The sequence below is a fragment of the Thermobia domestica genome, chromosome 3, assembly GCF_964235325.1.
Source record: "Thermobia domestica chromosome 3, izTheDome1.hap1.1, whole genome shotgun sequence".
NCBI classification, from domain to species: domain Eukaryota; kingdom Metazoa; phylum Arthropoda; class Insecta; order Zygentoma; family Lepismatidae; genus Thermobia; species Thermobia domestica.
Genome location: NC_137456.1, coordinates 163942633 through 163956607, shown reverse-complemented (window position 1 = coordinate 163956607; position 13975 = coordinate 163942633). Strand labels below are relative to the sequence as shown.

At 35.1% G+C, this 13975-nt stretch overlaps 1 protein-coding gene across 1 annotated transcript in view; it reads left to right on the top strand.

Annotated features, from left to right (window-relative positions):
• The window catches only part of LOC145680859 (kielin/chordin-like protein), a 1295905-nt gene that overhangs the window by 999626 nt on the left and 282304 nt on the right, over positions 1 to 13975 (top strand). The window contains exons 9-11 of the mRNA XM_081751993.1: positions 6997 to 7185; positions 11241 to 11423; positions 12918 to 13139. Coding sequence (XP_081608119.1) covers positions 6997 to 7185; positions 11241 to 11423; positions 12918 to 13139 — 594 coding nt within the window. The remainder of the gene's footprint in view (positions 1 to 6996; positions 7186 to 11240; positions 11424 to 12917; positions 13140 to 13975) is intronic.

The following is a 13975-nucleotide window of genomic DNA, read 5'->3' as shown; positions in this document are numbered from 1 at the left end:
TAAGCAAGGAACAAAATCCGGAGTAATCGATTCAGTTTGGAAATCTAATCTAAAAATGTCGACTGTAATGCATTATAGTTTATATTTGCAGTGTATATGTATTTCACACTGTTGGCTTGGATAGTGTATTTGAGTAAAAATATTATATTATTCCTCTTTCTTTCGTAATATCATTGTCGTCATTACCCCCTACGGACGTAGTCTCAGAACTTATGGACAATCGACAATATCAGAACGATGTTCTCTCTTCTCATCCATTAAAATATGGATAAGTGTGAATCAATCCCTAACTGATCCTGATCTACGTGAGATCTTAATTCCTTAATTTACGTAAAAGAAACCTCCATGGAAAATGTTAATACATATAATTTATCCGTTAAAAATTACTGATTAAATTCATCAGTTAAAAATTTTGTTAATTATTTATTTAATCAATTAAATTTTCCAGGGGTTAATTTTAAATTAATAATCGTTAAAAAAAATTTAACGGTTAAAAAATTAATCATTAATTTTTCTCTTTAAAACTACATAAAATGAATATTTTCTAAGTTATTTTCCTACCTATTTCAGAAATTCATAGCGATTTTATAACAGTCATTTGCAGCGTTATGCAGCAGACCTTTTTACCAAAGTAAACACTGCGACCTTGACTTGTTTCGAAATCATGATGACGTCCGCTTCTTGTGTATGGCTATTCGAGGATGCGTTATCCATGCGTTACCCTCGCCGCGAACACGACCTAGGTGGCTATTCGGTAATTTTACTTTGCCAGAGTTATAAATTATACTGTGAGCCGGTCAGGGTCTTGGTTTACGAAACCAGAGTTCCAATACTCTGCAGAAAACATCTTCCAAGCAGCTATTTCTTGCTAAAAAATTCCTTGCCTGGCAACACGTCTTTCCTTTTTTCCTTCCTTTAGACATCTTTTAAACAGCAGGCGGTCTATTGTTCCGTAAGGCACCAAATACACTCGAGCCGACGTTTTCTGCATGTTTTTATTGCTTTCGCGTTTGCAGCGCATTGTAATTAGCCATTTACATTTAAATACATGGTCAGCGTATTCCAAGCATACGCATGAGCAATAAAAACGCGTTGCGAACGCAAAGAATAGCCATGCACTTAGGCTCTTCAGGACGAGAATATCAACGATTTTTGATAGTTGCATTATTCATTTTCTCTCGTGTTAGAGGCACAAGCTATTGTTTAACCGATATTTGCGGTGTATATGTAGCGTTGGACAACCTGTTGCCCTCAGGATAATTCTGATGTGACTTGAAATGAACTCATAAATGTAGTGAATGGTATCGACTGAAATATTACACCATTTCACGTGCAGTGAATCATTCAATGCCATGAGCATTGAGGTGGGAATCTACAATAAATTCGTGTCTCCAAAATCAATCACAGATGCTCAATTATGTTCAGCTCCACGGATTGTACAGGATAGATGTGGTGTTCAACTTCATCTCTATGTTCCTCAAACTACGTAGCAATAGCTCCAGCTATGTAAATGGGTGCGTTATCATCTTGGAATATAGGGTCATTGTCCGAAAACAACATCTGGACCATAGGATGTACATGGTCAACTAAAATAGTAACACAATCATGGGCTGTGACTAGACAGGTAAGTTTCGCACTGGGTATTATGGTATACGGGATCACAGAGCTATCGAAATTTTTCACGGTTCATCGGAAACATTGTCCATCATACGCTTCTTTGGTTGTCCGCCTAACATAAAAACGGCCTGTAGTTTCATAAGTGGTGAAAGATAATTCATTCGACCATTCCACACATTTCAGTCTCAGCTGTTCATATTCGCACTGTTAAAGCGTTATGGTCCTGTATCAGAGGTTTACTAAGTGGAACTTAATCCCGTATGTCCATGTAATAGAACTCGCAGCGGACTGTGATTGCGTTGCCTAAGTTCCTCATTACTTGCGTCGAGTCGCACGACAGTTTCGAGTGACAATCCGCTTCGGTGCGATCTGTCATTGACGCTTTCCTTCGGACCATTCTTCCTCTTCGCCGATGTGCTTTACCGTTATGTTTGTAACCCATCATTTTTGGAACACTGTGCCTCGCGACACATCCAACACACTTGTCAGACTGGCATCACACTACCGAGCGCCAATAGTGTGGCCTCTTTGGAAATCAACAAAAGCCTGCCAATGCTTTGGAAATCAACAACGTTACCGCCTGACCGTTACCAACTCAGATTTTGATCTCTTTTCTTACCGACAAAATAAGTGAAATTTCGTCTCCCCGCGTCTCTTCTCCCCAGGCGATGCCTTACGCAGTTATAAAATTATCGCATATTCTGAAGTTTACTACACTTTAATATGTAAAACTACAAGAATAGAAGGAAATCGCATGAGAAATAACATTGCAATTCTACTAGAAAATCAGTAATTGCCCAATTAAACCCATCTCGTCCTTCTGGTGTTAATTGGTAATTTGTGTTTCAGTTTTGTGTCGTTTTAATTTGATTCTTATTAATCATCAGTTTTGTATCAAAACACTTTTCGTAATAATCGATTAATTTCCTAACACCTTTAGTTTTATCTATTAAATTATATACAGGATCGTATCCAGAAGTAGTAGGACTGATTTTTTCCCGCGCGCGCGGAGCAATGTAAGGGGGGCTGCAAGGCCAGATGTTATGGAAGGGAGCTTTGGGAATAGATGTCGACCGGCGGCAGTCGCCTGCGTGCGTTAGTTGAGTGTGGACCACTATGTTAATGACCTCCTGTTGTGACGTCTCGTCGTCAGTTGCGATGGAGCGAAATTTGGAGCAGCGGTACGCCATAAAGTTTTGCGTCAAACTGGGAAAATCAGCGACCGAAACCAAGGACATGCTTACGCAAGCCTACAAGGAGGATACCATGAGCCGCACAATCACCCCGTAAAAAAAAGACCAGAATGTCGAAATCGAAAGTGAAATCGATGTTGATTGCATTTTTTGACCGTCGTGGCATTGTCCATAAGGAGTTTGTATCTCCTGGACAGAGTGTAAATGCAAGATTTTACGTGGAAGTGCTCACACGGCTGCGAAATCGGATCACACGCGTGCGACCAGACCTGGTGGAGAAATGGAAGCTCCACCACGACAACACACCGTGCCACGGCGCGTGGATTGTGAGGGATCTCCTGATCAAATTCGGCGTTTCCAATTTGCCTTACGCCCCTACAGCCCTGATGTGGCACCACCGGACTTCTTCCTGTTCCCCCGTATCAAGAGGCAGCTCAAGGAGCATCGTTTCGATTCGGTGGAAGGGCCCAAGCTGCGACGACGAGGGCACTGAACGGCATCCCGGAGGACGACTTCCAGAAGGCCTTCGCGACCTGGAAGGCTCGCTAACAAAAAAATCTAAAACTTTTGCAAAAGTGTGAAAATCATACCTAGTTTGGTGTGGTGTCTCCTTTTGCGTCCAACACAGCTCCTGAATCGTGGTGTGTGGAATTTTGTAGCATTGTTCCTCCAAAACATGCTCCAGTTCCTTAATGAATGCTGGTGGAGGGTAATGAGACCAAACACGCCTTTCTAACTCAGACCACAATGGCACAATGATGTTCAGATCTGGTGATTGTGGGACCCAGGGGAGGTGTGATAGCTCCTGGTCATGCTCCTCAAACGATGATTTCACCGTTTTTGCAGCGTAACAAAGTGCCAAATCATCTTGGTAGATGCTATCACCATCAGGGAACAATATTTGGGCCGTGGGTAGAACCTGGTCCCCCAAAATGGCCTCATATGCCTTAGCATCCATCATTCCATACAGGGCTATAATGAGATCTGCAGAAAACCACAATATCACTGTCCATACTGTAACAGAACCACCCTCATGCTTTACAGTTGGGAGCAGTCAGTCTGTATCATAGGCCTGCGACGGTGTTCTCCATACGTAAACACGACCAGTTGTTGGAAACAAGGTGAAGGTCGATTCATCGGACCACATTACGTGTTTCCACTGTTCATGAGTCCACGCCTTGTGGTCCTTGCACCACTGGATACGCCTCTTCGTATTTACTGCTGTGACCAGGTGTTTGGCGATAGCGGTCCTACCATGAATTTTCATTTTATGAAGTTCCCGTCGCACTGTTTTCGATGAAACCGGGTTCTGTAGGCTGGAATTGAGTTCTGACGTAATTTTCATTGCAGTGGTCTTCTTTTTAGCTGCTACAATCCGTTTTAATGCTCTCCGGTCCCTATCTGACAGGATTGTCTTTCGACCAATGTTGTGCTTTGCAGACGTCGTTTGCCCATGAATTGCGTATGCCCTCGTGACATTGGACACAGTGCCTTTCGATACCCCCACACGCCACTCTTGCCACTGAAGCTCCAACCAGACGGGCACCAACGATCATGCCTGTTTGGAAGTTTATCAGATCGCCCATTTTACCGCACCACTTTCACACCACGACACTCACAGGTGAACTGGTTACTGCTGACGGAAGAGGAAGGTCTACATGACACATTGAAAACAAAAAACGATCGGCAACCGCAACACGTGTTGTACAGTGGAAGGTCAAACTTACGTGTCCTGTATGAAGTGGTTTTAGACATTTTTGTCTACCCCTGTATATATATATATATATATATATATATATATATATATATATATATATATATATATATATATATATATATATATATATATATATATTTCCTAGTCCTAACCATATATAAAAATACATGAACTGACATAAAATAAAGGGGTACTTTTGGTTGACGTGGAAAGTTGAAATTTGGCATGATTGTAGCTTTCGGAGACAAATCCACAGAAATTGTGTCAAACGTTTAATTAATTTTTAAGGAGTCTAAAGGGAGGATGAAGAAATTCCCCATGTTATTTAAATGGACTTTTTTCTGGATATATAATCTCATGTTTTAGGTACTTGGAATTGGAATATAATCTTGAAATACTGTATGCTGGTACGTTTTCGTTAACGTTACCTAAGTAAATGACCAAAAAAACAAATTCCAACTGTAGAGCAGTTTTATGGGGAATTGAAAAATCTTTCTCATGTGATTTATATGGGATATCTTCTAAACCCCAAAATGTTATGCACTTCCGGCAGAATTAGAATGATCAAATTTGGCATGATTATAGCCTTCCCGGACTAACCCACAGGAAAATTGCCAAAAGTGAATATTTTTTAGTTTTTAAGGTGTCTAAAAGGGGATGAAGAAATCCCCTTATTATTTAAATGGGCGTTTTCTTGAAATACAAAATCTTATTATTATTTTTTTTTAGATAGTTGAAATACGAAAAGAAACTAGAAATTTGGTAGAATTGTGGCTTTAAAGAATGCGAGGCCTAAGTCGAGTAAATGCTGGGGTCAGAGACCAAGCCCCCATCCTGGCCAAATTCAGGAAATGCTAAGATCAAATGCACGAAATTCACTCTTGATGCAAAGGATGATACATAAGAAACACGAGGCCGTAGGCCGAGGAAACGGTGGGGTCTGGGGCGGAGCTCCCAGCTAGCCTAAGGCTGGTATATATATATATATATAATGGAAAAATTTAACAGATTAAAATTAAAAATTAAGGGTATGAATAACATATGAAGAAGGCTGTATATGTATTACCAGTTGTTCTTGTAAGTTTCGTCACGCAACCTTAATATATTTACCTAATATCAATTACACAACTACTCGTAAGTCCCAGTTGCCCAAGATATCTATATAATGAATTCTAAATACCAGTACAATAATTACCTCTTAATATACGCCATAAACTTTTATACAGAACCCTTCCTCATGAGCTTACTCTTCAATCCTTTACAATTCAATTACTCAGAAACTAATAGTCTTCTGCAAAATGACTTCAATAGTATTTACTACAAACTCCTAACAATACTGCCCTCCCCACTAGTCTACTGGTTACCCCGTGGTCTACGTGCTAATGGGTTCGATTCCTGGTGGGATAATCTTTGAAACTTTGTCTTCAATGTTCGTGTCCCTGTTCTTAAAAGGTTAATGGTAAAATGTGAAATAAAATAAATAATGTCAGACAACCCTTGTTATTGCCAACACAACATAAAGTTGTACTTTTTCAAATAGCACTACATTAGATTTTTAGATAATTTAAATCTACATGTCAAATGAAAACTTACAATCCCATATTTATTATTTGATGTTACAAAAGTAACAACGCTACAGTATTACAAACATCCAAACTTTGAAAATCTTGTAATAATGCAACTGAGAAGGACAGTGGTCGATGTTTAATAACATTTTCAATATGGTCATTTCTTTTCAAACGTGTATTCTGTTCATTTTGTTTTCCATGTGATAAATTAATTTTAAAATTTCAGGTATCTTATTTAGTTCAATTGCTCAAAAGATTTACTTCGGCTTTACATCAAGATCTCACTTTTTAGCAAGTTTCGTCACACTAGTGTAACTGGCATAACCCTGTCCGTGGGCACTTGCTCTCTTAATATTTTCTGTCTCTATTTCTCCTTCCGAACTCTAATTTCACTTGTAATATTAACTGTGTTATACTATTATTCTCCAACATAGCTGCAACACAGAAGTAGGAAGTTTTACACAAATTGAACAGGCTCTGTGTTCAAGACGCAAATACCTATAAAGAAATACAAAGCATTTGAATTATTTACTTCAGAATAGAAATATTTAAGTGTATTGTAAAATACTCGAGTCGATGACTTAACCACCTTTCTGCATTAAACTGAAGTTTCCATGAGTACGTTCTTAGCTGCTGAGTTCTGCGACTAACGTTCTTTCTGTACTAATGTTACTAATGTGTATCTCAGTATAATTCAGAAGCATTATTAACTAAGCTAATTTTCCCTCCAAAAAATGACTTAAGTCACATTCTAATAATCAATTTTACATATTAGGGTCAGCTGACCTCCTAATGGATACTCATGAGATTGTTATTTTATTTCAGAATTATACACATCAAAATATATAACAGGTAATTATAGTATAATAATCTATTTTCTAATTTTTTCTTGCTTTTACAGGATGCATGCATATGGGAAAGTACTATGCGCCCGGAACAAAATTTACTCTGGGTCACCAGGAGTGTCAATGTCTTCCAAAAGGTTCAATTGCTTGCCGATGTCTAAGATTTTCAAAACGGAAGGATATTAGATTATGGACACAAACTGAGATTTACAAATTTAATTTGGCAATTACTACTCTGAGGGAAGGTGAATAATAACTCATTATTATTTAATCACACAATTTTATTTAACTTATATTTTATGTTCATTTATCTGCATCAACTAACAATACAGTATTCCATTAAGTCCGATCTAGGCTCATATATTATTTGCGTCAAAATTATTTTTCCCTAACAATAATTATACAGTCGCAAATTGAGATTGTGTATACAAAACAACTTTTACGAAAATTGACCTTATTTGCAACATAATATTATACATCATTATTAATTTAACTTCTATGGTGCTCATGAGACTGATAAATTGTCTTATTGTAACTAAAGGTATGAAGTATATAAAAAGAGTAAGTGACAGCATTTTGTTTTAAAATACACTGAAAAGTAATAAAATAATTTTAGTTGTTGATTAAATTCATATGGCACCCATAATGAAAATAACTTCAAGCAGATAAGCACAAGATGTCCAAAAAGTCCTTACCCCTAGGTTTGAATAGCGCAGAGAACAATGTTAGTATAATTTTCGTTATGATATTAGTAACGCTGCGTTCATGGTCACGGACAGCATTGTCTGGCTGATATTCCTGTTTTTAGGCATTGTCTGGTATCCTTCTATACAAGGTTACGTAGAGCAGTTCAGTTGTGAAAGGCATGGCTGGTGTGAGTGTTTGTAGTTACATAATTAAAAAACGGTTAGTGTCATTTGACAAATATATAAATGGACAGTCTTATTTCCACCTGTTAAAAACATAGTTAATATCTCAGCTGCATGAAAAGGGAATCCTGGATCATTTAAGGGTACAACACGACGGAGCTCCAGACTGTTTTGCTCATCAAATGTGTGATTTCCTTAATGAACAATTTCCAGGTCGCTATATTGGGCATTGTCCTCCCCAACATCTCCACTCCTATGGCCCCAACAAAGCCCGGATCTTACAGCACCAGACAACTCACTGTGGGGAATCACATGTCTCTCATTGTCGGTACAGAATAGATGAAGAATATGAAGGAAGCCTTTCAAACTCTACAACGTGTCAAGGAAGACATGGAGACGTATACACTGTATGCACACCACAATGGAACGAATACAGATCTACTAAGTATTTTCATTCAATTAGTATGTTCTAAATAAATAAACTAAAATTACATTGACATTGCTCTTTGTGATACTCAAAACTAGGGGTATAGGAACTTTTCGAACGTCCTGTACGTAGAAGGTTATACTATAATTTTATGCTTGGTCATAGAGCTATGATAAAGATTACATATAGTATTAAGTTTAATGCATTTTTTAAAAAAATAAAATAAAATAACTTTAAATCTAGTACATTTAGTTTCTTCATTATCGGTTTACGAATATTATACGACTATCTAAAGAAAGAAAATTCATGAAAATACACCAAATATTTTACCATTTTTTTCATTCTTATGTCTGTCCTATGTATATTTCCTAAAGTATTAGCTTTGTTTAGATTTCATCTGTCTGCAGCCGCCAGCAAAACTGTACATCAAAATATACAAGTTAGAAGGAATAAATCAATTAGAGTACGGATCAATGTATACATTTCAGATTTCTGCAAACTAGAAAGTCAAGAACAAAAATGATAAGAGATAGTCAAGGAAACCGGTTGAAAATCAGGGGAACATGATGATAATTTCTACAATGGGCAGAGATAACTAAAAATGAGACTTGAAGAAGAAAGCAGTGGTTTTTCTGTGAAATATGAACTGCCTTTCTGCAGGATGGCGTGCCATTGAAATTGCGTGTTTTTTTGATGTAGAAAAATTGTTACAAAACCCAATGATATGAAAACATATATACGTATATATAAAGTGTAGCCCCAGGGTTTCTTATTGTTGATGTGACGAAAACAGAAACTCTCATTATTATAAAAAATGTTTATTTTTGATTTGCAACTTTATCCCACTAAATATTTTATATCACTTCAAAATGGATTTGTGTGTGTCAGTGGATCAACATTAATATTTCGTTTAAACGCACGCTGCATACTCATAGTACTGTTTGCAAATTGTAGTACGCACCACTTTCGTTGCTGAGGATGAACGTCATTTTCGATATCACTGTCTTGTAGTAATGTGAGTTGTGCCTAGAAATTCTAAAAACTAAAGAACAAATACCTTTTTGTGTTAACTGAATCATGTACATCAAATCTATCAATTTATTCAGCTTTTTTTATTTTATGACATCTTAAAATCGGAAACTGTTTTCGTGTTCACGCTGTACAAAATTGTTCGAGATCTACCTTCGTTAGATTCTCATTTGACTAGCCATTCACTCCATGTAGGGTAAGAAAGATCATACCCCTTGATATACTTCACAAAATGCTTTTAAGGCTATAAAACTTCATTGGTTATTAATAAAAAGTAGAAATAATGTAAGCTGGTAAAAAATTTGATTATCATTGTCGTACGAAAATACAACGGTCAAAGAAATTTTTCAGTCAATAAATCACTATGGATGAAGAGCATGCATATTTGCTCAAAGACATATTCATGATGGGGTAGTATAGACAAGATGTATTGAATATTTGTCGAACAATAGTTTGAAGATGCTAGAAGACACACACTTGCTACAACAGAAAGAATAATGAAATTATTACTACAACGTATAGTTTAGAAATTTTAATACATAAGAAAAAAAAGAGTTGGAATAACAAAGACTACTGCCGGGAAGGGAAGATTATTAAAGTAGATCATTGCCATTAATATGGATGTGGAGGAGATTAGGAATAAGAACATAATCTTGCCTTAAATATTTTGAGAACTTCAACTTTCATTTGAAAGATGCTTCATTATAGAAAGGAAAAAAAATTCAACTGAAGCATAGAAATACTATCTGACTATGTTGTGACCGAAATATGCTATTTTGCACATCTAAGTAAAAGTCTTTTGTGAGTTTTACGTTTTGTGGAGTTTGTGATACTTTATTACATTATCTTTTTCAGTGTTTGTAGGAACATACAGTCACGCATCTACAAATACATCAGTATGCTTAAACTGGAAGTAAAGAACTCTGTGATTTTCGATTTCAATTCTGATCGCCAAACATGAAGTTATTCTCTGATAACGATTCAGTATCACAAGAAAAGTTCTATCCGCACATATCTTCCTAGAAAAAACAGTATAATCCTATATCTCTCTAAATAAATTTTTACAATTTATTTGAAATATGTTAAGGTAGACGCAGGATGTGTTATATATAATTTTGTCTTGGATTTTATTAGCAGAGCATGTACATTTTTTGCAACTTAGATTGCAAAATGAAACATTATATAATAGCAGCAAACAAGTATCTGAGGTCAAAATCAGCTTAAAACATCAAAATACCTGACAAATATTGATATGAAGGAAGTATATCTACATATTTCGTAATGCAAAGAAACAACTTTAAAATTTTACAACAAAAATTCGATTTGTTTCTTTTCTGTCAACATATTTGGAGTTTAAACAATGCTGTCTACTTTTTCAAATCTAGTGTACAATTTGATGGTAAAACATGGTCGAATGATATGACTAAGAATAAATTAATGAAAAAAGTTTTAAAATATAGAATAATACTTAAATATCCCTTTGTAATAAAAAAAAAATAAAAATTATTATAGCTCGTACTTTATCGTTTTCTCGTTTTCCAAATCATGATGCACTAGATCGTATACTTCTTGTAACCTGGCGGTTAACAGAAAGTATAAGTAAAATTTTGATGCTGCATCTTATTATTTAATACTATGTGCATTTTTAATAGAAAGTATTTGTATACTGTCATGTGAATTAAACTAATGAAAGTTGTCACTACTATACCAAATTAATTTTCACGAGTGTATTTTGTATATTTAATTCACTTCTTCATATTAGTTTCTACGCTATATTTACTTATTTATTTATTTTACATTCAATATTCCACAAGGTATACATCATCTTAAGTATGACTACAGAACATGCAACTTTGTAGATACATATGTAGGGAACCTATACTATGAATACATAAAAATAGATATTAAGTTCAACTACCTCATTATTTTAATAATTATTTGATTAAGATCCTATATATTTTGAATTCTACAACAGATGGAAAGTGGGACAAGTTGGTGAATCTGTATGCAAACCACATAATGCACGCTCAGAATCCATCCTATTTCTTCATGTGGATTCGCTACTTCCTTCTATTAGCGGAACAACTTATTCAAGAAATTGATGCTTCCTTAACGATACCTGTTTTCGATTTTACCTTGGATGCTGGGGACAAATTCAGTAAGTATTCAGAAGTTAATGTTCATCAATGCAAGTACATTATTTACATTGGTAATTATTTCTGTCTTGTATTTCTTGTCATTTTTCACACCTAAGAGATTTCCTAATCTTTATGGTGAGACTTCTCGTTTTCGATACCCGTGGTTGCAAGTTCAACTGTACTGAGAGTGCTACTACCAGAGCACAATAATTATAGTATTAATTCAGAGTTTATTTTAATAATAGTCAAATTGTTCAAAACTTCAGTATTGAAAAAAATATATATATATTAATAATAATAACCATCAAACACATTAAGAGCACTGCATTTATTTTAACAAGAATAGTATAATAAAATAAAAATTGTCATAAACTTCTTGAAATTCTCAAGTTTAAAGCGGATAAAATAGTATTTTGTATAATTTTCGAATTTCCCTAATAAGGACTATTTCATATCCCTTCCCTTCCTTATTCCTTCATTCTTTATTTTTCTCTGAATATGACTCTGTATCTTAACATCATATTTAATTTAGATAACAGCATAACAGAAAGAAATAAGTAAGTAATGAGTGCATCTGGTTTTGCATACTGTAACAGAGAACGAAGAAATATAAAAAGAAAATATATATCTTGCCCTTAAAATTAAGTACGAGTATTGTGTTTCCTCTCAGTTTAATGAAATTCAAAAATTATAATTTTATCGAATTCCTTTATGTTACTTAGAGGATCCCCAAATATTTTTATATACGATATGTCTAAAGTATATAAATGAATTGATAATTGCAGAAAGGATCTGAATCCATTTTTTAAATGAATTTGGTTAAAGAATATTTTCCAACTCTCAGGGGTATACGAAATTTTCTTTAATATATTAAAATTGCATTATATTTCTCCTTATCTCGGAAAAATTCAAGAATTTTCACTATATTATAAAGAAACTAATCAAGTACATCATTATTTTTCGATTATGTGATTATCAGCTACAATCTAATATAAGCTTGTAAGAGTTCTTTTCTTTCTTGTTTTTAATTTAAGAATTAAGAACAATAGAATTGGAACCCAGAATCACGTAGGATTATTTCAATATTTGTGATTATTATGTCCAACGAAATCTTTTTAACTTAAATGTCCTTATCTTATAGTACATAATCATGATCACTATCATCACCATCATCATCGTCGTCAATTATTATTATTATTATTATTTCGACTCTGTGTTTAAAATGAATCATTTACAAGAATTCTGTACAGCTGACAGAGAAAAAGTACGGTGCTAGTTCATATTTCAAGTCTTGAAATCGAGGAAAATAAATATAGAGCTTTACAGACTAGCATTGTACTATATATATTCTTCTGTCAGAATTTATAATAATCTATAAAATTCATTAACATACTTTCTCTAAGGCAATCTGAGATAATAAGATTTCTACTAATTTTAAATTATTATTACTGAGTAGCGAGGATACTAGAATTCCTTGAACAAAATAAGTAATATTTCTTTCTTTCTTTATTCAGATTCCTCAATCTGGAGAAATGATTTATTTGGTGGAAATGGCACAGTAAATATATATGGCTCTCCTCCTATAGAAAGAAATTTTAACAACACTTACCAGATTCCCACAATGTTGGACATCGCGACTGTATTCAGTTCAAATGATTTTCAACATTTCAGCACCTCTATGGTATATTTTGCATCTTGTATTCATACGTTTGTTGGTGGAGAAATGACTACTCAACGTAAGTATAAACATTGCTTCTATTTAATTCCTTATTCTTGGTTTACGAATGAAAAGGTAAATTTTGTATAAATTTAATTTAACAAAGCATATTTTGAAACTTACTGCATTCAGTGATACACACACACACACACACATATATATATATATATATATATATATCGGGTGTTGCAAAATAAGTGTTACAACTCTTGGGAGGTGACTCCTACCACTGAGACAAGAAAAAAAGTTCTCTTGAACTTTCGCCTATCGGACATAGTTTCAGATCTACAAGGTGCCGAAAGCGTGGGAAAATGACTTTCAGACGCCAATAGTTCGGAAACTATTCAACGTAAAGAGGGCGGGTAAAAAATTCACTGAAGAAGTCATACCTGCTGTATTGAATTTTGCATCTTTCACAATCCTACCATGCACGCGCAAGGGATTCCCCAAAGGAACGTAGGGAGTCCCGGATAATCTGCCAAATGAAAATTGGTCTAAATGGATATGAATTGATAGTGTTTCTACCAGGTAACAATAATCCGTTTGTATTAAGTCGATATCTGGAACAAATACAAAATGGCGGACACCTTCATGCAAGTTGTGTGTGGTTGCATAATCGCCAGGTACGGATGCTGGCCAACAGTGACGTTCTGAGTATTAAGTGTAGCAAATTTGTTCTCAAATGCTCTAGAAAGACATCTGGAGTATCGGTAGAGCACAACAAATGAAGCAGGGTGGTTCACATGTGTGGAAACACTGAACGAAAAATGCCCAGAAATGCATTCATACTCAGTAAACGTGAGTACAAAGTGTCGGAAATGTAAGGAATAGCATCAAGAACATGAAAGCCATTGC